The 27,562-nt window shown below is 36.1% G+C and overlaps 1 protein-coding gene across 1 annotated transcript; it reads right to left on the reverse strand.

Moving 5' to 3' along the window:
* Window positions 1-8,492: 8,492 nt before the first annotated feature.
* HB-8 (homeobox-leucine zipper protein ATHB-8) lies at window positions 8,493-15,390 on the reverse strand. The gene is made up of 18 exons (XM_016324782.3): window positions 14,352-15,390; window positions 13,584-13,746; window positions 13,174-13,277; window positions 12,502-12,592; window positions 11,761-11,856; window positions 11,568-11,681; window positions 11,397-11,480; window positions 11,152-11,307; window positions 10,992-11,066; window positions 10,719-10,825; window positions 10,434-10,629; window positions 10,169-10,354; window positions 9,987-10,067; window positions 9,766-9,900; window positions 9,347-9,672; window positions 9,174-9,273; window positions 8,872-9,021; window positions 8,493-8,772 (listed from the first exon to the last, which is right to left on the reverse strand). The coding sequence occupies exons 1-18, from the start codon at window positions 14,573-14,575 to the stop codon at window positions 8,626-8,628; spliced, it is 2,535 nt and encodes an 844-aa protein (XP_016180268.1). The 5' UTR covers window positions 14,576-15,390; the 3' UTR covers window positions 8,493-8,625.
* Window positions 15,391-27,562: the final 12,172 nt, after the last annotated feature.

Consider the following 27,562-nt stretch of genomic DNA (forward strand, 5'->3'; position numbering starts at 1 on the left):
AGAGGGAAAAATCATGCATGTGCATGCACACAGGTCGGTGCACACGCACAGGAAGCAGAAAATACACGTTTTGTGCGCACACACAAGTATGTGCGTACGCACAGATGCCCTATTTTGCAAAAATTTTTCTTCAAAATTCTAAGGTACCAAGCCTTAGTTCAATCAAAACTCAACACCAAAACATGCAAGAACCCATAAATTCATGATCCAATCCAAAATTAACTTACAAATCTCAAAATTAAACTAATTCTAAGCTAACCAAAACAAGCAAACATGCAATTAAGCCAAAATATTTACAAAAAGAGAAGAGTAGGAATGATGTTACCGAGCACTTTTATTTAATGTCTTTAAGTTAGACATTTGGGAGAGCCCTTGCTATGGTGGCTTATGCTTGACTTCCCCACCAATGCTAGAATGTCCAATGTCCTCCGGGATCCTAATCCTAACCATTGACAAAGACAAAGATAACCACAAAACAAGCTATTTACATATTAACATATCTACAATAGCAAAAAATATACACCATTGCAACTCCCCGGCAACGGCGCCAAATTTAACGATGAGAATTCTTGTATGGTTCGGAATCAATCAAAACAAGAATCAATTCGTTGGTATCATAGTCCAAACCAACAATGAATTCTCAAGATCAAATAATAAAGTCAATACAAAATAACCGAGAGTATTTAGCTCCCGGGTCGTCTTCCCTAGGAGTTGCAATAAAATGTACAATTATTGGCTATGAGAGAGATAATGGGAGATTGGGAATAAAAGCAAGAGCAAGTAATGTAAATGGCAAGAAATTGAAACAAGCATGTAAGGAATTGAAAAAGAAAGCAATTAAAGGACTCTTGGCAAGAAGAGGGTAATCTAGGATTTCTATCCTAGTTATGGACCACAAACATAGCAATTGTGTGGAATCAATACAAACTAGTCAATCCTCCTTGAGAATTAGTCAAAGGGTGTAATTGATCTCAATCCATAAGTCCTAGTCAACTCACTAATTACTTAGTGAAAGACTAGCCTCAATGGAAACCAAACCAATTAACTATTCTCACACAATGCGGAATGGACATTCACAACTCAATTCTACTCAAACACCCAATTTCTCAACCAAGAGTGTGAAAACTAAACATGCAAGAAATTAAACATCAAAGCAATGAAAGTCAAAAGCAATTAAATGCAAAGAAAGGAAACTTTAAATGCAAGAAATCATCTTGGCAAGTAATTGAGAGCTAAGGCTACCTATCCTAGACATTAACCACAAACATATGATGATTATGAAGAGTTAATCCTACTTAGTCAACCTTACATCGAAGATAAGTCAAATAGACATAGTTAATTTCAATCCCTAAGTCCTATGTCAACACTAAGGGTCACATAGAGTCAATGGAGACCAAATCAACTAACTACTCTAATGTATCAAACAAGAATGGACATAAATGACTCAAGGATCACCAAAGTCAACAATTCCAAGCCAAGAGTGAAGAAAAACTAAGTAAAAACTAAGCCAAGCATTTTATCAAACACTTGGTGTGCATGAAAATAAAATAATATTAAAATATATTAAAAATAAATTCTAACTACCACAAGCAAGAAAATCATAACAACAACTAAGAAAAGTAATAAATGAACATAAAACATAAAGTGCATTAATTGAAATTAAAGAAATACAAGAGTGTTCATAAAATAGAAAATTGACAAAATAAAGGAAATGACAAGAGAAATGAAGAAGAACAAAGAAGCAATAACAATAAATGACAAGGAAAAGTAAATAAAAACAAGAATTAAAAGTAAAAATTACAAGAAATTAAACTAACAAACCCTAATTCTAGAGAGAGGGGGGAGCTTATCTCTCTAGAGAACAACCTACATAATGCTAATCTAACCCTAATTCCCCCCCTCCTCCTCCCTTTCACATGGAGTAAGGCCTTCCTTCATATAGCACTCAATCAGCTTCAGAAAGTCCCAAAATTGGGCCTTGGAGGCCCACGCACTGGGACGTGTGCGGACACACACACCTGTGCATCCGCACACATGCTGATTTTCTTCTTGTGCGTACGCACAGGTGGTCGTGCGTACGCACACATGGTTTTGTGGCTTTTGTGTGTACGCACAGGTGGTTGTGCGCACGCACACTCCAATGTATGCTTCTCCTTTTTTTTTTTTTTCATGTTTTCTCCCTTTGTACATGCTTCCTTCCACTTTTGCCTTGCCAAACTTGCCACTATGACCTAAAATCACTCAACAAACATGTCATGGCATCGAATGACATAAAAGTGGGATAAAAGTTATTAAAATAAGCACAAAATAACATGTTTTCACATTTAGGCACAATTAAAGGAGAGAACACAAAAGCATGCTATTTGGATGAATAAATGTGGGTTTATATGATGAAATCCATTCAAATCAAACTAAAATATACCATCAAATATAGACTCATCATCCGTACGTAGTGTGAATAAGTTTAGGGATGCTAATCCTAAATTTTCAAATTTTAAAATTAATTTCATATTTTTTTAATCCGTTGTTTGCATTGTTTATTATATGCGTTGTTCTACAATACTTTTTCTAATATTAATATAGCTACAATGTTGGGGATGAAGAGTACATCTTCAGATTGATTTTGGCTATTTGACTTTTCAAAATACAAGTTGCATTAGTTGTGTTTCCTGATTCTTTTATCGGTTATTGTTTCATCTCAAAACAATCAACTTGGAGCTTCCAATTCAATCCATAATTCTTTTAATATGGCAGTGACATGTTACAAGTTAATTTAATATTATTATTATTATTAATATTGTCTTCTTTAAATTAAGCTTGTAAAAATAATTATTCTAAATATTTTTTTTAATTTGTAAAATAGTTCAATTTTTAATGACTTTGTAAATATATTTGTTATTTATTTTTGAGTTGGACAGCACTAGATCAATATTTCTTTTTTATTGACTAACTCTCTTGTTTTATGAAATTGAATATCAATATGTTTTGACTTTGCATGAAATACTATATTTTTGTAAAGTAGAATAGCTGACTTTTATCACAAAATATTGTTGTTAGAATATTTTGTTTCTTTTTTAATATTTTAAGAATTTTTCTTAACCATATGATTTGTGTAGCACAACTTTCAGCTAGTGTATTCTGCTTCGGCATTGGAGAGAGGAACTACTAGTTGTTTTTTAATTGATCATGAAATTGCACCAGAACTAAGATGAAATGTAAATTCTGAGATACTTTTGTTATTTCTATATTTATGGCAAAATCACTATTAGTATATCCAACAAGATTTACTTTATTAGCATTTTTATAATAAAATACAATCATTTAAAGTACTTTTGATTTATTAAAAAAAATTCTTTTTGCTGCTTGTAAAATGGTTGATATAAAGCTCCTCCATAAATTTGCTTAGAAATCCAACTTTAAATACAATATCTGGTCTAATTGCAGTTAAATACCTCACACTTTTAATCAAGCTTTTATAATAAGTGGGATTTACAACTCGTCCTTTATATTCTCTCAGCAACTTGAACCATTTTTTAACTATAGTAGTAATTAATTTTGAATGCTCCATGTAAAATTTCTTCAAAATATTATTTGCATATTTCTTCTAAAAAATAAAATTTTTACCATCTTTCTGAATGACTTCAATGCCGAGAAAATAAGATACCAAGCCCATATCCGATATTTCAAAATGCTTTATCATAGCTCCCTCAATTCTACAATTATCTTCAAATTGTTGTCGATAAAGAATTAAGATCAAATCATCAACATAAAATCACACGATGAGGACATTTATAGGTTCAACGAACTTGATGTAAAGAGTGTGCTCAAATGGGCATCTTTTAAAATCATTCTAAATGAAATAAGAATAATTTTCTTGTTCAATGCTCTCTGTACCAAATTTTCTTCAACCTATAAACTTTATCTTCTTCTACAAGAATTTGATATCCTACAGGTTGCTCAACATACACTTCTTCTTATAAGTGTCATTTAGAAATGCAGACTAACTTTTATTTGGTGTATCTTTTACTTATTTTGAGTCAAAAGTGAAATAAGAATTCAAATAACATCTAATCTAACAACAAGAGAAAACACTTCAAAGTATCTGATTTTTGTTTATATTCCTCAGCAACTAATCTTGCCTTGAAACAATCAAATTTACTATTGGGATTATACTTTGTCTTGTAAACTCACTTCATTCCAATCGGCTTCTTAATTGCAGGTAAATTTGCCAACTGTCATGTGTCATTTTTTTCAATGGTATGAATCTCTTCGTTCATTGCTTTTTTTTTTTTAATTATTATCTCTATATATAGGAATCTTGAAAGTTTATTAGTTCACAATCTGAAAATAAAGTGAAATTGATTATTTTTTCAGTGGATGGATCATTGTCATTACCAACTTCATAATCTGCCAATTTGGTAGGTAGTCTCTACTCTCTTTGAGGTGTTCTAAATTATTTTGGTTGTTTCAGTTATGTCTGGTTGTCTTTCTTCTTCATGATAACAAGTATTTGGAATTACAATAGACTGCTTTTTTGTCTTTGCATTCCAGTCCCACATGCCATTTTTGTTAAATGTCACATCTCTTCTTTATTTTTGGATTATACAGCTTGTATGTTTTTGAATCTATACTATAACCAATAAAGATACATTTCTTACCTTTGTCATCTAACTTCTTTCTTAATTGATTTAGTACATGTGCATACACAAATACACCTAAAAACTATGAAATGATGAATGGAAGGTTGCTTTTCACTCCAAATTTCTTTTGGAGTTTTATCACAAAAAATTTTTGTTAGACACCTGTTCAAAATGTATACCGCAGTTGCAACTGCTTTTGCCCAAAATTTTTGGGCATTTATTTTGACTTGAGTATACATCTGATCATATCTATGATAATTCTATTTCTTTTAGCAACTTCATTTTGTTAAAAAGTATAACTGGTTGTTAGTTAGTATTGGATCCATGTTACTTATAGTAATCTGAATAGGCAAGATATTCTGACCTTTATTTATTATGAGAATTTTAATTTTACAACCGCTTTGTTTTTCAATAAACGCCTTGAGTATCTTGAAGCCATCACATGCTTTTGATTTCTGCTTTAGAAAATATACCCACATATATTTACTAAAATCTTCAGTAAAAGTGATAAAGTACCTGTTACTACTATTGTTAAAATTTCTACAGAATAAAGACTATTTGAGTGTATAATTTCAAGTAATCTTCTATGTCTCCATGATTTCTTTATAGGGAATGGATATTTATGTTTCTTTTTCGATTGAAAAATTTTACGTGCACAATCAGAAATATGAATTCGTATTAGACAAGAAACAAATATTTTTCTTGACAGATAATTTAGGCCAAAAAATAAAAGTGCGTAAACCGCGTATGCCACGGTCAGCTATCATCAAGTATTACATAACTATTACATAATTCAAGAAAGAAAGATTTACATCTTGAAATTTTCAACAAAAATATTTTGTTTGAAGTCATCTTTACTTTTTTAATGAATCTTTTTTTATTGTCAAACACAGTGTAATATCCATAATAGGTTATCATTTTATATCATTTTTTAGATAAGTGCTTCATACTCAATAAATTATAATCAAGTTTAAGAGCATAGAAAATAAGGAAACTCTAGAAAATCCTAAAAATTTTAGAAAACCATAGAAAATCCTAAAAATCCTAGAAAACCCTAAAAACCCTAAAAATCCTAAAAACTTCTAAAAATCCTAGAAAATCCTAAAAAACCCTAAAAAACTAGAACGACCATCATTTAATCTAATTGGTATTCATCTTTTTTTTTCAATAGAAATCTTTGTACAATCTCCAAGCTTCATTGATGATTTTGTTGGGTTCAAAAAATATTTGACAATCATGATGATGATAATAAACATTTGATTGAGATATAATTAATTGAGTACGTTAATTATATAAGTGTTGCAAAAAAAAATCTTGATAGAATTTAAATTTTAACAAAAAAAAAAATATCAAGAAAATTAAAAATTCATTGCGATATAATCTTATCAAAATAAGAAGGCAACAAAAAAGAAACAACTATAAGATCAAAATCAAGCAATCTATAATATGTGCAAAACAACAATTGATTGAGGAATTTTTTTCAAGAATCAGATCAATAGATCATGTTATGATAAGAAGCTACTGGACCTAGGGGTGTCAATGGGGCGGGGCGGGGGCGGGGATGCCTCCCTGCTCCCCCTCCCCGCCCCCAGAATTAATTTCCATCCCCACCCCGATCCCCGCCGTGAGGGGGATAATTGTCCCCATCCCCATTCCCTGCGTTCTCCATATTTCCCGTAGGGCCCCATTCCCCATCCCCTTATATTTAACATTTATATGAAAATTATAGTAAAAAATATCAAAAAAATAAAAAATAAACTACAAAATACTATTACAAACACACAAACATATCTTATCCAAGATTATAAGTCCAGAAATACAACATAGCAAATTATAATCCATAAAATAAAATCTTAAAATACAACTTCCATTCTAAAAAAAGCAATAAGATATAGTCTTTAACATCAAGTATTTTTTGATGGTCAGCATATTCAGCAAGAGAAATCATAATTGCTTTAGATACATAGAAGGAGAGAAAATCAAGCAACTATTTCAAAAGCAAACGCTAACTATTTCAAAATTATAAACCCTATATGTCTAATTGCTTTAGATACATAGAAGGAGAGAAAATCAAAATTATACAACACAGTGAGTAGTGAGTAGAGAAGACTGAATAATAGGGTTAGGATTTTTTAATCGGTGAAATTACTAAAAAACTCACCTATATTAGAAATAAAGTAAGATTATTTAAGAAATTTTAAATATTCGGAGAATTATCGGGAATGGAGCGGGAATTTCCGCTCGAATCTCCACGCCTGTCTCGGACGAATTTTGCTCCCCATCCCATCTCCACAGAAAAAATTTTCCAACCAATGAGACCCCATTCAGGACGGTTCCGCGGGAATCCCCACCTCCTGAGAATTTTTGACAGCCCTAACTGGACCATACTATCAAGTAAAAGAAGAAAGATATTCTTCGACAATACCAACGGCTACAACCTTAAAGAGTGCAACGGAAGATAGAACCACATGACCACATCTCATGATAGATTAATATACTCTCTCCTAATTGATTTTAATTCATAAAGAAGCAATTACAAACAATAGACAAAGACCTGAGGGTCAAGCAAGTTCATGAAACCACTAAAAGAGAAATAGCTAACAAAGACAACAATAGACACTGTTCAAGTAGTCTAATAAGAAAATAGTTACTAATAACACCACAAACAAATAATTAAGGTTGTCAAATGGGTTAGTCCAATCTATTTAGGTTCAATCCATTTAAGTTTGTGAGTTATACAGGTTGATCAATTTAAATACAATAATTTTTCAATCCAGACCATTTATAACCAACTCAATAAGTTAAATAGACTAGTCTGTTTATCTTTTTATTTTATTTTTTAAAAAATATTTTCATAAAAAAATTATTTTTAGGTAAAAAACCTTAAACAAACAATATTTCTTTAGTTGATGAGTCGGATTTTCAACTTGAATGAAGAGAAATATTGGCTAAAAGTATTATTTTTTATGAAAAATATAAAAAAAATTTAAACGGCCCGTCCATTTAATTCCGAATTAGTCCATTTAACCCGTCATTTTTCGAATTAATCGAGCAAAAATTTTAATAGAATTCATCTTAAAGATAAAATCCGTCCGTTTAAACGGACTTTAGCTTATTTTGATGGCCCTACAAATAACAGGTAAAAACCCCATAAAAAACTACGCCATTCATAAACCAATAAGTTCATTTCTCCTCTAAATGCTTGACATGCTCATTGTATATCCATTACAGCGGCACCCACATAATGATATACCTATTAACAAGAACAATTAAAAAGCCATATGTGCTGTTAACGTCAACAGCTCAATGAATCTAAGACGTAGCATGAATGTAATATATTTCAGTTTATAGTTGTACTTGCTTTTGTGTTCGAATTCATCTCTCAAGTGTGTGTCATAAGTTCTTGTATGGAGAAATAAATAACGGGGGCATGCATAGCTAGAAGTACATCCAAGACCAGAAGCCATTGATACAAGATCTAGTCCGTTATTGTTAGTTATGTAACCGTTTATGTAGCATTCTGATCAGTTATATATAGAGATTTGTCTTCTGTATAAGCCAATAAATTAAATTTTTACAGATTTTAGATTTTCGATATAGAAATCCTCGAATAATAATATTACTATAATAATATTGATTTGACGTGACCTCCAAGAATAACAAGGGTAATACTTATATATTGATTAGTGTCATATATATATCTAATACAACAGTATCCTTATTTTATAAAATATAAAAATTATAATTTTCATTTCAGAAAAATAGTATATACTTTTGCCAATAAAGAAGAACCGCGTATAATTTGGAAGAATAGAGAATGTGAGGCAGCACTTATCAGTATATATCTATATATGGCGACAATCATAATATTATAGCATATTCTAGTGACGATTCTGCAAGTAATTAATATAAGGTCAAAACAAAAGAGAGAAACTATTGTTGTTCTGACTACATGCCTACATCCTAATAAAATTTATAATTTTGATCAGACAAAAGACCAATTGATGAACATGAAGCAGATACAGTGAGCCGTTTCTTCTTCATTCAAGACTTTCCATGCCACTGCTCTCTCATATGACACTGGCCTTCCCATGCTCGACAAACATATCCCACCTTGTATACACATGAAACCCTGCATCCACCAAAATCAGGTTATCAATCAAGCAGAAGAAGCACTTGTTTCGACCTGTCAAGGCGCATTTTTATTGATTATGTGTAGATATAGATATACCTGCTGCATTATCTGGGGGAACTCAGAGCAGAGAGTTTTCTTTCCATTGTCATCAAAGATCTTTTCAAGAGTGATGTCTTGAAGTGCAACCAAAGTTGTTTCTAGCATGTCAAGGCCAGCTTGATTTGCAAAAGTGAAAACAGGTAATGCCTGCCATCCAAATTCAAATATTTAAAAACTATTAGATAACAATTTAGTCAAACATGCCAAATAATCTAATATGAATTAACTTCATATGAAAACAATTGCTCGTGAGTTTTCACCGTTAAGTAAGTGTTCATATCAGAAATGGAAATCACTACCTTGAGAGAGCAGCACAAAACAGCATCAGTGTGATGCCAAAGAGATTTGAGAATGGGTTCACTACCCTCACTCTTCAACAGTTCTACCCCAAGATAGAACCTGAAAAGAGTAACATACATCAATATAGAGCAGAGTCATTGAAGGTTCAAAATTGATGAGTGTGGACACAAACCTATAGCTGCTAGAAATCCACCTAGCAAGTGTTTGTGCCTCAGGGGTACCAGGAGGCAAATGGAAAGCATTTTGAGAACCGAATCGCGACGGCGAAAGGGCTAGTGAAACCCTTTGAACAGATGCAATGATACTCCTAACATACTGCCTAGCCATGGTTGCAATGTTGTCCTGAAGATGGACTTCAAATGCAAACTGAAATGCAATTGTCATCACCGACTTTGTGCTCCCAGAATGGCTTGAGTTTTCGCCGCCAGCTTTGCTCCCTGCTGTTCCAACTTCCAGCGCCGACGCCAGATCAAGCGTCCGGTTAGGACTAGCGGCATCCTGCAATATATGTAATCACAAAGAGGATCAAAATCATGAACCAATTTTTTCCGGAACAGGACATCCATAGGTCTAATATGAAACAAGACTTGCCGAGGTTGAATCGAGAGGTATGATGCGAAAGCCGGAAGGTAAAATTGGTGCATCATCAGAAAAGGATGCATCAATGGGAGCAAATATGAGTTCTGCACTTGTGCCAACTGCATTCTCATCCACTCCACTGCAGAGCTGCTCACAAATGCAACCATATTAGCAAGCTTTTTAACTATGGATAATCTTAAATAGAAAAACATATTCAAATATATATTTCTTACCTGCAAGAGGAAAACATCACCAGGTATAGTCATATCATCCCTATAGTAACCCATGTTTTCAAGCTTAATCACCTCCATGAACTGTAGTTTTAGATGTCCAAAATAGGCAATAATTAAATTATAATCTTGAAGGAGACAAAATAAATGAGATAGTTATATCAAAATATGGAACAATAACTTACCTCTTCATGCTCAATTGTATGAGCCAATGGAAGAATGACCTGACCCCCGAAACCGCCTGCTCGGACACCAGGCAAGTTACAGGGACCAGCTTTGATGGCGGCAGCCGAATAAGCGTCAATGCTGCTATCAGCCCACTCAGACCGGTGCTCCCGCAAGAATCTAAGAAGAATTGCTGGAGGGACATTCTACAAAGAGAGCTGAAAAGTTAGTTAAGGCACAATTCTCCAACACAATAACTTGTGATCTGAAATGATTAAGATTTACCTGCAACAACATGGATGCTTTGGCACAAAGCACAGAACTGGTGACAGATGCGAATCCACCACCATTGTAGCCGAGGTTTGCTCCCATCATCTTGCTGGGTGATGAGTTCACAAGAAGCGTGACATCATCAATGCCATCACTCTCCAACAAGGACCACCCATCATCAGTAAAACCATTAACTGCTTCATTGAATCCCCTACAAGACAAGAAAAATTCAAGTTTAATTAGTCAAGTACTTTCAAAGAAACATAACCGTGAAGGAGGATTATACTAATAGGAACAAACTTGCTCAATCGCTGACTAAGCGCGCGTAGAGCCGCAGGCCTTCTTCCCCATCCTGTCACACTTGGCTGAGAAACTTCTTGAGATATCTGCCTTAAATGCCGTAAAGCCTGCATGATTACAAACCAGTTAAGCAAAATTCCATCTGTTAATGACTAAAGACAGAAACTCACTTGCAGTTACGGTTCTTAATTATCAACTTCACATAAAAACAAATGCATGTGAATCTTTATTATGACTAAATTAATGGATATTTGGAAGCGGATGGAGTATTACCGCCATGGTTGTTCTTTGAGCAAGTAGCATTGACGACTCATAAAGTGGACGCAAAACTTCAGGTACACTCCATGGCTGGTGAGGAAGTTAGTTAGTTAATTGTCAGTTACCAAGAACACAGAACAAATTAAAGAGAGAATTTACATTTACATTTACATACCTCTAAGATCATGTGATCAACAATATGAATAATGGACCCTCCTCCTTCACAAGGCCTAATAAGATACCCACTTGGCATCATGTCTGCTCTAACAAAATGCTGCACTGCTGGCATAGCAGGACCGTTCTGAGTGTTGTTAAGTGATCTTTCACACACCTGAAATTGTCAAACACGTCAAAAATAAAAGTTTATTACATTCCAAAATATCCGTTACTATAAACTCTGTGTGTTAATTAGTAACATACCACCAGACTACCATCCTCCAAAAGAGATGTGTAGCGCAGCAACCAGAAGTCACGGCCAGGTGCCAAGGTTGTTGGAGCATACAACTAAATCAAAAACATGGCAGTGGTTGAAACAATGTGACTAAGTAGCAAATTGTTGAGACAATTATATCAGATAAGTATATAGTATACCTGCATGTAAAGAAGTTCAATGGTTCCTCCATTTCCCGTGGACATTACATTTAGAACATCCACGGTTCGGCAATCACGATACCATGATAACCGATCTTTGAGTATTTCTGCAACCTATATATACACACAAACAGATGTATTCAGTAGGTAGCAATGCTTTCATCACCATTCATAGGAATAAGGAGGGACTTACCCTGGCAGGTTCTAGACCCACAAGGCCGCATGCACGTGCTGCCACTCCAGGGCAACCATGAGAAATAGCAACGATTCCAATGGAATCCGGACCAGGCTGCACCACCATGTTAACAAAGAAATTGTTACATTGTATATATTATGCATTACTTAAGGAAAAATATATGCCTTATTTTTATTAATGCAAACGGTAGAAAAATATGTGTATTCAACTTTATGGAAGAGGCAGAACGAGAGTACAAAATGTTATGTTATTTAAGTGATTTGAAAGTTTTGAAACACAATAAATCAACCCTCCAAGATGTGTATCTTTTTTGTACGGAACTACAAGAATCATAATGATGGATTGTGGCTTCAAAATAGAATTGATGGTACGTCACAAAGATGCTGTTCAGATTAAGCTACATAACAAATAAAGAAATACATGCAGTACATCGTGCTACCTATTATTTACATGCAAAATCGCACGAATTTATATATAAGAGAGTAAGGAAGAAACAAATAAACAAAGTAAGCTGAGAGGATCAGAGGAAAGCAACGAAACATATAACAAAAGCATGAGATAATGATGATGATGATATATATGTGTCATGTGTCACACCAGAAATTAAATGAGCTAAAAAACAAGTTGCTTTGGTTATGGAGATGGAGATTAATTTAAAGGGTGCATGTACTTGTCACAAACGGACAGAGAGAGAGAGAGAGAGAGAGAAAGAGAAGAAGCAAAGAGAAAAGTAGTAACCTTCATCCCAGGCATTTGGACCCACTCCACAGCGGTTCCAGTGGCCTTTGATAGAAACTCTGCTAAAGTCTCCTCTGCAATCGACAAAAGTCTGAAAGACAAACAAAACCCAAAGCACTATGAAAGAATATTCCCATCAGTGTAGCCTTCTTCAGACAGAATATAAAACATACAGCAACATAGCATCCAGACAAAACACCAACAACCACCCTTTAAGTCCTGAACTACCAAAATTTATAAAATTTCACTATACATCTAAAAAGGCCTTTTTTTTTTTTATCTAAAACATATATATGAAGGGAAGATTTGGAATAACAATTAAGTTATTCCTATGAAATTTTAAGATTACAAGTTTAAGCCGTAAAAATAATTACTGATGTAATTATTAAATTATATTATATACATTATATTTTTTAAGAATGATCTTTTTTTAGACTTACGTTAACACATTGTTAACATAAAATATTTGTGCACTAAATTATTTTTTTATCTAATATATATATTTATAATATTCTAATTTTTTAATAATTAGTCAGAAATAGATTTTCTTAAATTTTTTTAATTATTTAATTAAATATGATTTTTTATTATTCAATATTTTTTTCACTTACTTTTTTTTACAAAAAATTAAGAGAATTCATTTCACATAGTTCAGTTCACTGTTGCACTTACCCTGCAGGGCTTGCATCCCTTGGCGGATGCTGAGGTGTCAAGTTGCGCTGACCGCTTGTTACCACCGACTCACAGCTGGTGTCTGTGGTGGCAAGCGCCGCCTGCTGAAAAACACAAGAGAAATAAATCGAATTAGTGTCTTTAATTTGTGTAAGATGATAATAACAACAATACAGATAAACCGAAAATGATGTTTATATTAAAAAGGCAAGAACTTTAAGGAGCAAAAAGAAAGAAAAGAGGGTTAGCTACAAGCTAGGTTAGTTTTCATTCAACCAAAGTTGTGAACAAAAGTAGCATGGTTGGATTTTGTTTTAAGTATAGAAAAAGGGATTGTTTATTTGTTTTAAGAAAGATTTAGAATAGGATTACACAAGATATTGTTGATGTTGTAAGAATATAATACATACATTTTGTTGAGTGTGTTGGCGGAAAAAGGTGTTCTCATAGACGAGGTGAGAGACTTGCTTCTGCAATCTGTCGTTTTCCTCCATCAGCAGTTTATTCATTGCTGTCAGCTTCCTGTTTACAGCTTGCAGCCGTGACGCCTCTTTCCGCTGCTTCTCTCGGCATCTTTAATTTTTTGTCATCAAAATAACCATCATTACACTTGTGTATTTCATTGCCGCTATGCTATAATAATTAAAACCTTTTATTTATTGCCATATTTAAAGGTCTCTTTCTAAATGCTGCATCTATCTATATATGTAGCTGAAACTTGCAAGTATTATCAACATACAGATCATGAGAGACAGAGAGTAAAGAAAATAATTAGGAACTCGGAAAAATTAGCTGGGCTGCCAAAGAAAAATAGAAAAAACATTTTACACCAATCTTTTGATGGTGTATCATTTCCGTTAAGTGAAATTCCATAGACGCATGAAACCGAATGATTCAGATTTGTATTTAAAAAAACAAGAAGTTTGGTTTCATGTATGTTTTGGATATGTAAGTTGATGCAGTATATATAAGCCTAATAATATATGAAAGAAAAAGTTGAGTAGAGGGAGCTAATATTGAAGGAAAATGATGAAAATGTTGAGCATACTTGTGTCACGTTTGTATGTAATAAGATGTTTAAGGTAAGACATTTAAAAGCTTAACGTATTCTATAAAATGAATGGAGAAATGAAGAGAAAAGGTGTAAGTATGGTATAGGCATAAGAAGAAAGAAATACCTTCGATTTTGGAACCAGACCTTGATCTGTTTGGGCTCGATGTTGGAGAGAATAGGGCAGTCTCTGATGAGTTGCTGGCGGCGAAGGGAGCTTGGTTTGGGGCATTCATGGTAGAGCCTCTCCAGTGCCTCCACCTGCTCCGGCGTGTACCTCACGTACTTGCCGTTGTCCATCAACACCTTACTCCCTCCTCCTTCTTTGCTCCCCGAACTCACCGCCATCATCTCTCCCTCCCTCCCTCCCTACCTACCTACCTACCTTCCTTCCTTTATCCCTTGCTTACTCCTTTCTCTTTAAACACAGCCACCACCACCACCCCAGAATCGCATCAGATGGAAGACCACAACAACCGCTACTACTACTACTACTATACTTTTCACTTATCAGACTAGAGTTTATTGTGGTTTCTCATAACATTCTTTAATTTGAAAGGGAGAGAGAGAGAGGGTATATTGGGATTGTGACATACACCACATGAATGGGGTAGCTTATTGCTTATTATAAGAGAGATGGGGTGGGGTGGGGTGGGGTGCTCTGATCTACTACCCCCAAATATCACACACAAATAATAATCAAAACTTTTGAGCTGGTTCGGCTGTTGCTTTTCTTGCACTACTACTTTATTTGTTTTGGCACTTTCCAACACCCTCTCTTATCACCACTACTCATCACATTGGGCTAATAGGGAAATAAATAAATTGCCACCCACACTCTCGTTCACCACGCGTGCTCTATAATTCCCAAAACCACTACATACTCTCCACCAAATCCCACACCCTTATATCTTTCTTTTTTTGTTTCCTCTTATATTCAAACTAGATCCTAACATTCACGTCCTATGCCAATTTCATTCTTAAAGTTTTAATTGCACTATATTGTTGTTTTTGAGATTAAATTTCAAGCACCATAATATTCTTTCGGCTTTTTTTTTTTTACAGTAAGTAAACAAATGATAAATTAACACTTCTTTATCACATTAGAGAATGGTGAAATGACGACGTTTTTTTTTTTTTTGCGCACAAATGAAAACAATAGTCGCGGCCATGTAAAATGATTTGCACACACTTTTGATTGCACGTCTATGCTTTGATTGGAGGCCAAAAACAAATAACGCAATTTTACTATTATTGTCCAACGTGACAAGAGAGTTAGCTCATTACTCTATTTGTTGAGTCACTGTTAAAAGATGATTGAAAAACCATTGTAATATTCGAAGTTCAATTTCAAAGACAAAAATAATACGATTTAAACCTCAAGAATCAAATCAATGCACGTCTTGAATCCCATACATCACTATAAAGATTTGTCCTTATAATCACCCGCTAACAAGAAAAAAATGTGCTTCCTTCAAAAATTAAATGATAAATGTACAAAAATATCGCTGACAACAATCGTGCATATCTATTGTTTTTCTAATTTTTATTTTTTTTCTTACAATTATTATCAGGTTACTAAACTACTTGATGCATTTGATAAGCACGAAATATAAAAAAGAAGAATATTAGGGGGCAACAATTTTAGTGTTTTGTAACCGTTAATTGGTCATCAATAGTGTTTTTAATGGTGTGAGATTACATCTAATGGTAAAAAATCACTCACTTTTATTTTTATGGTTAAGTGCTAGCCAAAAAACACAAAAATTGCTGACCCTCTAGACTTTTACAAAAGTTTCACTCAAACTGATGCCATGATTATTACCCACCAACATTTTAATGTATTTTTGTTTGTTGTCCCTATATGAAAACTACGAAGACGCAATGCTACATGAATCAATTAATGGTCTTTTATATACATATAACAAGCAAAATACATTATGTAGAATATATTTGAAAACACTGGATTTGATTATTCGAAGCACAGAAAATTTCCTAGATTGATAGATATAGATGTTCTTTAATCAATTAGCTTGAGAATCTATATATTTTTGTACTTGCGTACGTACATATATATATGTGTATGTATGTAGTTTCTGTATGGAGGAATTAAGGAATACTGGTTATTATATAGTATTTAACTATATATAGAAGCCAGCTCATGATTTATTTCGACCCCATAATTATGTTTGTGTCGCCTCATGAATATGATATATCTTGTTGGTGGTGTTTGATAGATTTGAATGCGCATCAGAGACAGCATAATTAGGGTTGTTTGCATGCGGGCTAGCTAGGCTGGTTAATTTAATTTCTTGTGATTCACCAGTACTGTATAACTTTATGCACACTTCTACTTCTACTACTATTATATTTATATATTTTTGAACGTATACAGATTATTCTACCAAAACCTTCGCCCATGTTATAAATATATGTAAATGACGTGGGTTAAGCATCGTATTCTACTGTGTGCGTATATATTTACGCTACTACTGTTTGTATGTGAGTTAAGCATAGAGATGGTAATACTATTTGAATATGCAGGTATTCACCTTGTTCTTATTCGGTTGGAGTGGCATTACAAAAAAAATAGTTTTTTGCCACGCTTTTAAAGTGTGTCGAAAAGTACAAAAAAGTATAGTAATAATTTTTCGCTACGCTTTTTAAACTATCAACACACTTTTAAAATGGTCACATCTACAAACCGGTTGTTCTATCGCCACGTTTTTATCGATATACGGACACATTTTATGTTTCTCACCCTTTGATCTATTGTCACGCTTTGTATAACCCTATAGCAACGCTTTTAAAGCGTGCGGAAAAGTGAACATACAGCTACGTTTTAAAAAGTTCCCATTGCGTTTGGTTTTGGCTACGCTTCGAAAACGTGTCGATAGGAGAAGATATGGTTGCGCTTCATAAGCGTGGCGGTTCATGACTACAAGAAGATATGGCTACTCTTGAAAAGTGTACCAATAGAGTACAATGAGTTCTGTACTTTATACAACGTTTATATATCATATTTTTAAAATACTTTAGCTAAAAAAATTTTATAGAATAAACGAAATGTACAATAATATTTAAGTAATAATCTAATAATGATCTCTTAAAATTAAACTTAATATCTTGACATCTCAGCACTATCTTTATCCTTTACAAAAGTCAATTATGTACTTTTGAGTGTAAAAAATAAACAACCAGATTTCATGACAAGCACTTACGATGAGCATTAGCCAATACAAATGAAACTCATCTTCTGAGATTAACAGTCCAATTTCTCATGCCTCCACCAAAGCCATCGCAAAAAATCCTTGTAACTAAAATAGAGAAAGGGGAACATTGAAATAGAGAAATTTACGGAGGGTTAAAATAGAGAAATAAATTTGCAACGATTGACATAGAGAAACAAAAGGTCGTATCTTCTTGTGTTATAGTGAGGGTTGAGCGCCGATTGAGGGAAGAGCAATGATTGAGGGAGAGGCAGCGACGATTGAAGGAGGAATGAGAGAGAGTCAGCATCGAGGAGGTAGGGTTTGCGCGAGAGAGAGAGAGAGAGAGAGTGAACATCGAGGGAGCGAGGCCTTGAAAATGCTGCGAACTGAGAGATGAAGATGGGTTCTCAGTAATGAAGAAGCGCTTCGAGCTGAGAGAAGGCTGCGAGAAAGGGTTCTTAGGTTTTAGGGTTCTTAGAGAGTGGTAAAGAGGGTTTGATGGTTTAGGGTTCTCATTTTTTCTTAATGAGGGCTGTTTTAAGTGATGGCTGTTTTGGAAAAACTTAAGTGTTTAGATTGGTGAGAAATTAAATTTCAAGTAAAAACTCTATTGTACACTTTTTTAGGGTGCCAAATAATTATAGGATATGGGATATGGGCACGCTTTAAAAAATGTAACTGTAGGAAAACAAACTAGCCACGCTTCAAAAGCATGACTGTTTTTCTCTACGGGCACACTTTTGAAGCGTGAAGAAAATGTATGGCCAAATCACTAATCAATTGTCACTCTCATAAAAGCGTGACGATTGACCTCTTTTGGCCACATTTTTGAAGTGTGACACAGAAAAACGTGGCCAAATCTATAATCAATTGCCACCAAAAGCGTGTCGTTGACCCCTTTTGGCCACGCTTTTAAAGCGTGACAAGGAAAAAGTATGCCAACTGGCCTTTTTTCTTGTAGGGTGGGTAACTATCCGCTCCGGTGCGGGACGGATTTTGACAGGATGGTGTCAGGTTTAGGTAATACCTGCCCCTGCTACTCTCGGTATATAATATATATTAGATATAATATATGTAAAATAATTAGTAAAATAATGAATAATATTACATTATTGTAAACTTTTTATTTTAAATTATGTTATGTATATGATGATGGTTATATAATTTTTAAAATTTAATTTTGTTTGTAGGATTTTAATAATGATAGGAGCTGGTAGTGGTGGAACGGATTAGGGTTTAATTTTTTACTACCCATAAATAAGAGCAAGGCAGGTTCTATGTAGGTTATTATAGGGTAGGTGATAAACTACTATTTTATGGTTTATCTTGTGCTCAATTGAGTAGTTTTTATCAAGCCTTTGTACACTTATTCATACAATTTGCATGATTTTACAATTCTTTCCCAATTTTGTACTATGGTTGAAAACTTGCTTCCTGAGCCTTTAAATTCCTTTTTTTTTTACCATTCGATGTCGTGATCTGTGCGTTAAGTGTTTTCAGGCTATATAGGACAGGAATGGCTTAAAGGAAGGAGAGGAAGCATGCAAAAATGGAAGGAGCACAAGAAATAAAGGAGATAACCAGCGAGAAGCGACGCGCACGCATGGCTCACGCGTGCGCGTGAATTCGAGTTTGCACGGTGACGCGTGCGCGTACCTGAAGCGTACGCGTGACACACAAAGATGACCATCGACGTGTACGCGTGACTGACGCGTACGCGTGACGTGCGCCACTTGCAGAAATTGCATAAAACGCTGGGGCAATTTTGGGCCAAGTTTGGATCCAGTTTTTGACCCAGAAACACAGACTAGAGCCAGGGGACAAGCAGAGACTCAACACACATTCTTATTCGCATAGTTTTATAGTTTTAGATTGGAATCTTAGAGAGAAATCACACTTCCTCTAGGTTTTCTTCATATTCATAGTTTTAGAGTTTATGCTTTTGATTTGGATATTGAGAAGAGTCACTACCTCCGTTGAAGTTTTCATTATTCTAGTTTGTTTTCTTATTCCTTTACTCTGTTGATTACCTATTAACCCTGTTCAGATACGTATGTTTATGATTTTGGGATTTATTAATGCAAAGAATTATTTCTACTTTTAATTAATTTTCAGTTGTTATTTTATTTAGTTTATCATGTCTTCCTTTTATTCCCTTTATATGTCTGTGAAGGTTGTATTCATGTCAATGGAGTAGACTCCCAACTTGACTTGGGGGTTGATTAAAAGGAGACCCTTGAGTTAGAATACTCAAGTGTCAATTTTAATTAGAAGTTGTTGGCTAACTCTCTATTTGCTAAAGCTAATCTTTCCATAGGAGAGGATTAGGACTTATGAATCAGAGTTAGCTCAATCACTTGACTTTTCTTTATTCGGTAAGGGTTAACTAAGTGAAAACAACAACCTCTTGTCATTACACTTGGGAGAATCCAACAAGGATAGAACTTCCAATTAATCTTCCCCCAGTCAAGGCTTTTTATTTTGATTATATAAATTCTCCTGCTATTTTTCACTGCTTTAAATTACAATCATTTATTTTTTTGTTCTCCAACTCTTAAAATTTCTCGAAAAACTCCTGACTAATAGCATAGCACTCTTTTGTCAACTCGTTGGGAGACGACCTGAGATTTCTACTCCCAGTATTTTTATTCTAAATTTGTTACAACCCTTCTAAATTGATAAGCGAAATTTTCGTCAGTTAAGAACTGTACTTGCAACGTTGTTCTTATTATAAATTCTTATTTGGCAATTTTCCACCACATCAAATTTTGGCGCCGTTGCCGGGGAGTTGCAATAGTATGCTAAATTATTAGTTGGTGTAAATATTTTTAATTTGATATATTTGCATATTTTTATTTTATTTTATTACCATGAGCTATATGTTTCTTTCATTGAATGACGCGTTCACTACCTGATCTGAGCTTAGCCACGTTTGATCCTGAAATTGAAAGAACTATTTCACGTATTAGGCGAGCTCGGCGTCGGTTAGCCTCTGAGGGTGGTGAAGTGGTTACTACCAATTCACCAGTCTCATCTGAGGACGACTCTGAAGCGCCATCTGAGGAAGAAACAAGCTCCTCTACTACTGATTTTGTTGATTTACATGCAGGTAATATGGCGGAGCCTAGAAGGATTACTCTCTAGGAAGTAGGAGCTCCAGACTTTACACTGCAACCGTATCAAGTGCATCACCCAAATCTGGCTGCAGATTTCGAACTGAAGACTGCGCTAATCAACTTACTGCCCAAGTTTCATGGCTTACCTACTCAAGAGCCTATCAAGCACCTCAGGGATTTTCGGACAACCTGCTCAACTACCAGGCGTCATGGTGCGGATGAAACTACTATTTGGTTATATGCCTTCCTGTTTTCTCTTGAGGAAAAGGCAAGGGAGTGGTTCTACACTCAACCCAAAGCAGTTGTTACTAATTGGGATCTGCTCATAAGGGAGTTCCTGAAAAAGTACTTTCCAGCTGACGTTACAGACAGACTGAGGAAAGAAATTTCCTGCATTATTCAAGGCGAATCAGAGACTCTTTATGAGTATTGGAAACGCTTCATGAATCTCCTAGACTTATGTCCCCACCACAAGATTGACCAGTTGGTGTTGATCAGCTATTTCACCCAAGACATGAAGCCTCAAGACAAGACTACACTAGATACTGCGAGTAATGGCTCTCTGAAGAAGTACAAGACGGCGACAGAAGCGTGGCAACTGATCACCGATCTAGCTGAGTCTACCCGGAATGTCAGGCACAGGAACAACCATCCCAAGGCTATTGTAGAGGTTTCCTCTAGTAGTAAGACTGCTGCTCTCACACATACTCTGGGAGAGATGACCAACATACTGAAGAAGCTACAGCTGAATCAACAACAACCTCAGCCTCCCCTACAACAACAATGTCAACAGTTGGTTCCTCAGAGGGTGTACAGAATATGTGCCTGCTATACTCATTACACTGATGAGTGTCCGCAACTCCAACAACAAGAAGACAACACCTTGGTAGATACCCATAATTTCTATGACTGCCCGAATCAAGGATCCTATCAACAAGGCGACAACTATAACCAAGGTGGGAACTACAATCAAGGTTGGCAAGACAACTCCAACCAAAACTGGAAAGACAATTCCAACCAAGAATGGAGGGACAACTACAACCGAGGAGGCAGAGACAACGGTGGAAATCAGAGGTGGAACAACAACAATAATTAGCAGAACCGGTATCAGCAGAACCCTCCTTACCAACAGCAGAACCAAGGACATCCTTACAGAGCACCACACCTAAGGCAGTCACAGGCACCTTAGAACAACCAACAGCAAGCCCCTCAATTTACTTATCCCCCTTCTTCTACCAATGATGAGATGCTTCACTCTATTGTACAAGGACAGAAAGACCTTCAGAATACACTTACCTCTAGCATCACTGGTCTTACCTCCACTTTACAAGCTCTCATCTCCCGGCTGGAACCACCTTCTACCCCAACAATCAACCTTCAAGCTCCAGTGCACTTCCTTCTCAACCTTTACCCAACCCCAAAGGTGGAATCAATGCCATTACTTTGAGGTCCAGAACCACACTGAAATAGAGGAGTCAGGAGGAGCCAAGCTCAAAGGAAGATATCCAAGCTGAAGACATTGTTGAGGTGGAGGATGTTGAGGAAGATGAGGAAGTACAAGACATGATTGAAGAAGAAGAGGCTCAACCAAGGAATGGAGTATCAAAAGAAGCTGAAGTCACAAGTGAAGCCATTCCCATCCCATTTCCACACCTTGCTAGGAAGTCCAGAAAGCAGATAGAGCTAGACCCCAAGATGGTGGAGATCTTCAAAAAGGTTGAGGTAACTATTCCCCTTTTTTATGCCATTCGCCAGGTACCTAAATATGCGAAGTTTCTAAAAGATTTATGCATGAATAAATATAAAATACAGGATTTAGAAACTATTCCTCTAGGTAGCTCTATTTCTGCTTTAATGGGTGATATACCAGAAAAATGTAGTGATCTAGGCCCATGCATGGTTACTATTACTATAGAAGGTGTAAAATTTTCTGACTGCATGTGTGATTTAGGCGCGTGTGTGAGTATTATGCCATTATCTGTATATGATGCTCTGAGACTCCCTCCCTTAAAAAGGTCAGCAGCACGTTTTGTTTTCGCAGATAAAAGTATAATCTCAGTGGTAGGAATTGCTGAGGACGTGCTAGTGAGCATTAAGGGGCTCACATTCCTTATTGATTTCTACATATTGGCGATACCCCCTAATGACTCAGAAAGACCATCATCCATCCTCCTTGGAAGGCCATTTCTGAAAACTTCAAAGTTCAAGTTGGATGCATTCTCAGGAACTTACTCCTTTGAGATAGATGGTAGAGCAGTGAGCTTCAACCTGGATGAAGCTATGAAGCACCCTCCGGAAGATCATTCCATCTTCCAGTGCGACATCATTGATGAGACTGTCACTGTAGTTCACCAAGAGGTAGTAGAAGAGATGCACATGGAGTAAGGTGCAAGTGTAAGGACGCCCCCTGAACAAGATGAAGACACATTGCCACCTTCACTAGCTCCAGATGATCAAGTGCCTAGCCGTGAGCAGAAAATAGAGTTGAAGCCCCTTCCACCCCACCTCAAGTATGCTTACCTTGAGGATCATCAGAAGCTCCCAGTTATCATTGCAAGGGAACTCACCTCCCAACAGGAGGAGCAGCTACTTAGTGTGCTGCAAAGACACAAGAAAGTAATTGGATGGAGCTTGGCAGATATAGTAGGCATCAGTCCTCAAGTTTGTGAGCACAGGATATTTTTAGAAGAGGGAGCAAGGCCTATTCATCAACCTCAAAGGCGGCTGAATCCCACCATCTTAGAAGTTGTCAAGAAGGAAGTAACCAGACTGCTTAAAGCTGACATCATCTACCCCATCTCAGATAGTGAATGGGTCAGTCCAGTACAAGTGGTGCACAAGAAGTCTGGAGTCACAACAGTGAAGAATGAGCATGGAGAGCTCCTGACAACTAGGGTGCAGAATTCCTGGAGGGTGTGCATTGATTATAGGCGCCTCAATCAGGCTACTCGCAAGGATCACTACCCCCCTGCCATTCATTGATCAGATGCTTGATCGCTTGTCAGGTAAATCACACTACTGCTTTTTAGATGGTTACACTGGCTATTTTTAAATTCATATAGCTCCTGAAGATCAGGAGAAGACTACTTTTACATGTCCCTTTGGAACGTATGCATACAAGAGGATGCCTTTTGGATTATGTAATGCACCGGCTACTTTCCAAAGATGCATGATGAGTATTTTCTCAGATCTTATTGAGAACTGTATGGAAATTTTTATGGATGACTTTAGTGTGTATGGTGATTCATTTAGCCTTTGCTTGGATAGTTTAGCTAGGGTATTAGTCTATTAGACAGGTGTGTTAGTTCAAACCTTGTATTAAATTTTGAAAAATATCACTTTATGGTAAAACAAGGTATTGTTCTAGGACATGTTGTTTCTAATACTGGTATTTCTGTAGATCCAGCAAAGGTAGATGTCATTTCTAGTTTACCTTACCCCTCTTCCGTGAGGGAAGTCCGTTCGTTCCTTGGTCACGCAGGTTTCTACCGGAGATTTATCAAGGACTTCAGTAAGGTAGCATTGCCTTTATTCAGACTGCTGCAAAAGGATATTGAGTTCGAGCTGAGTGAGGACTGCATGGAAGCGTTTGATAAGTTGAAGATTGCCTTGACTCAAGCTCCGATTGTGAGAGGACCCGACTGGAGCCAGCCTTTGGAGATTATGTGTGATGCATCCAATCATGCAGTAGGAGCGGCGCTGACTCAGCGCGAAGGTAAGGATTCTTTTGTAATTGCTTATGATTCTAAGACCTTAGACGCTGCTCAGTCTAATTATACTACCACTGAAAAAGAGCTTCTGGCTATTGTTTTTACTCTGGATAAATTTCGAGCCTATTTACTTGGTACTAAAGTGGTAGTATACTCAGACCATGAAGCTCTAAAATATTTATTAGCTAAAAAAGAGTCCAAACTAAGGTTAATACGTTGGATATTGTTGCTGCAAGAATTTGATTTAGAAATTAAAGATATGAGTGGTTCCCAGAATTTAGTGGCAGACCACTTAAGTCACCTAGAGCACATTAAGAATGACTCCACTCCTATCAATGATGCTTTTCCATTTGACAGCTTGCACGCAATATCTGAAGTAGTTTCTTGGAAGACATCCTCATTAAAGACGACAAGCCCATCACTAAAAAGAGGATGGAGCAAACAAGAGAGCCCACTCATGGACCTTAACAAGAGCATGAGGAAGTCCCTCATCAAGAAATCCCTGAGATTCCTCAAGGGATGCATTTCCCTCCACACAACTATTGGGAGCAACTCAACACCTCTTTCGGAGAATTGAGTTCCAACATGGAGCAACTAAGAGTGGAGCACCAAGAGCACTCCATCATCCTCCATGAAATTAGAGAGGACCAAAAGGCCATGAGAGAGGAGCAACAAAGGCAAGGAAGAGACATAGAGGAGCTCAAGAACTCCATTGGTTCTTCAAGAGGAAGAAGAAGCCACCATCACTAAGGTAGACCCGTTCTTTAATCTCCTTGTTTATTTTCTTTTCTGTTTTTGGTTTTTATGTTTTATGTTTTGACTATGTTTGTGTCTTCAGTACATGATCATTAGTATTTAGTGTCTATGTCTTAAAGCTATGAATGTTCCATGAATCTTTCACCTTTCTTAAATGAAAAATATTTTCTGAAAAAGAAAAAGAAGTACATGAATTTCGAATTCTATCTTGAAAATAGTTTAATTATTTTGATGTGGTGGCAATACTTTTTGTTTTCTGAATGAATGCTTGAACAATGCATATTTTTTATAGCGAAGTTTATGAATGTTAAAACTGTTGGCTCTTGAAAGAATAATGAAAAAAGAGAAATATTATTGATAATCTGAAAAATCATAAAATTAATTCTTGAAGCAAGAAAAAACAGTGAAAAACACAAAGCTTGCGAAAAAAATGGCGAAAAATAAAGAAAAAGTAAGCAGAAAAAGTCAATAGCTCTTTAAACCAAAAGGCAAGAGCAAAAAGCCAATAACCCTTTAAACTAAAAGGTAGGGGTAAAAAGGATCCAAGGCTTTGAGTATTAATGGATAGGAGGGCCCAAAGGAATAAAATCCTGGCCCAAACGGCTAAATCAAGCTGTCCCTAACCATGTGCTTGTGTCATGAAGGTCCAAGTGAAAAGCTTGAGACTGAGTGGTAAAAGTCGTGATCCAAAGCAAAAAGAGTTTGCTTAAGAACTTTGTGCACCTCTAACTGGGGACTCTAGCAAAGCTGAGTCACAATCTGAAAAGATTCACCCAGTTATGTGTCCGTGGCATTTATGTATCCGGTGGTAATACTGGAAAACAAAATGCTAAGGGTCACGGCCAAGACTCATAAAGTAGTTGTGTTCAAGAATCAACATACTAAACTATGAGAATCAATAACACTATCTGAATTCTGAGTTCCTATGGATGCCAATCATTCTGAACTTCAAAGGATAAAGTGAGATGCAAAAACTGTTCAGAAGCAAAAAGCTACTAGTCCCGCTCATCTAATTGGAACTAAGCTTCATTGATATTTTGAAATTTATTGTATTTTCTCTTATTTTTATCCTATTTTGTTTTTAGTTGCTTGGGGACAAGCAACAATTTAAGTTTGGTGTTGTGATGAGCGGATAATTTATACGCTTTTTGGCATTGTTTTTACATAGTTTTTAATATGTTTTAGTTACTTTTTAGTATATTTTTATAGTTTTTATGCAAAAATTCACATTTCTGGATTCTACTATGAGTTTGTGTATTTTTCTGCAATTTCAGGTATTTTCTGGCTGAAATTGAGGGATCTGAGCAAAAGTCTGATTCAGAGGCTGAGAAAGGACTGCAGATGCTGTTGGATTCTGACCCTCCTGCACTCGAAATAGATTTTCTAGAGCTACAGAAGCCCAATTGGCGCGTTCTCAATTGCGTTAGAAAGTAGACATCTTGGGCTTTCCAACGATGTATAATAGTCCATACTTTGGCCGAGATTTGATGGCCCAAACTGGCATTCAATGCCAGCCAGAGACCCTTTTCTGGCGTAAAACGCCGGAACTGGCACCAGAACTGGAGTTAAACGCCCAAACTGGCATCCAAGCTGGAGTTTAACTCTAGAAAAGGCCTATGCACGTGTAAAGATCAATGCTCAGCCCAAGCACACACCAAGTGGGCCTTGGAAGTAGATTTCTGCATTATCTGCACTTAGTTACTTATTTTCTGTAATCCTTAGTAACTAGTTTAGTATAAATAGCACTTTTTACTATTGTATTTGAAGCTTATGCCACTTTTCACATTTGGAGGATGGCCACACGGTCATGCCAAGACATTTTTCTCTTATTTATTTTCTACGGTGGAGTTTCTACACCTCATAGATTAAGGTGTGGAGCTCTGCTGTTCTTCATGAATTAATGAAAGTACTATTGTTTCTCTTTCAATTCACGCATGTCTCTTCTCCAAGATATACTCTCGTTCTTAATTCAGTTAAGTCAGAATGAGGGGGTGACCCGTGACAATCACCCACTATCTTCATTACTCGCTTAGCCAAGATCCGCGTGCCTGACAACCACAAGCGGTCTACATGATGTTCAACGTAGTCATTAGAAGACAGCTGGAGTATAATCTCTTAGGCCTCTGGTTCGTGACTTTGACTTGCATCTCCTAACAACAGAGCAGTTGAACTCACAGAGATCAGAACCTTTGTGGTAAAGGCTAGAACAAATGAGCTTCAAACTCACGAATGTTGGGCGCAGTGATAGTGTGCAAAAGGATAGAAAGATCCTATTCCGATACAAGTGAGAACCGACAGATGATTAACCGTGCGGTAGCTGTGCCTGGTATTTTTCATCCGAGACGAGAGATCCGATAGATGATTAGCCGTACAGAAGCCGTGCCTGGACCATTTTCACTAAGAGGACGGATGCTAGCCATTGACAATGGTAATCCACCAACATACAGCTTGCCATGGAAGGGAGCACGCATGATTGGATGAAGACAATAGGAAAGCAGAGGTTCAGAAGCAACAAAGCATCTCCAAACGCTTATCTGAAATTCC

The sequence above is a fragment of the Arachis ipaensis genome, chromosome B10 (assembly GCF_059453495.1).
Source record: "Arachis ipaensis isolate K30076 ecotype BB chromosome B10, ASM5945349v1, whole genome shotgun sequence".
Classification (NCBI taxonomy): Eukaryota; Viridiplantae; Streptophyta; class Magnoliopsida; order Fabales; family Fabaceae; genus Arachis; species Arachis ipaensis.

Coding starts and splice junctions, on each gene's coding strand:
- HB-8 (XM_016324782.3), bottom strand. CDS start 14,575: ATGATGGCGGTGAGTTCGGGGAGCAAAGAAGGAGGAGGGAGTAAGGTG. Junction 10,630..10,718: donor CTTAGTCAGCGATTGAGCAA/GTTTGTTCCTAT, acceptor CTTGTCTTGTAG/GGGATTCAATGAAGCAGTTA. Junction 9,673..9,765: donor TACCTCTCGATTCAACCTCG/GCAAGTCTTGTT, acceptor CATATATTGCAG/GATGCCGCTAGTCCTAACCG.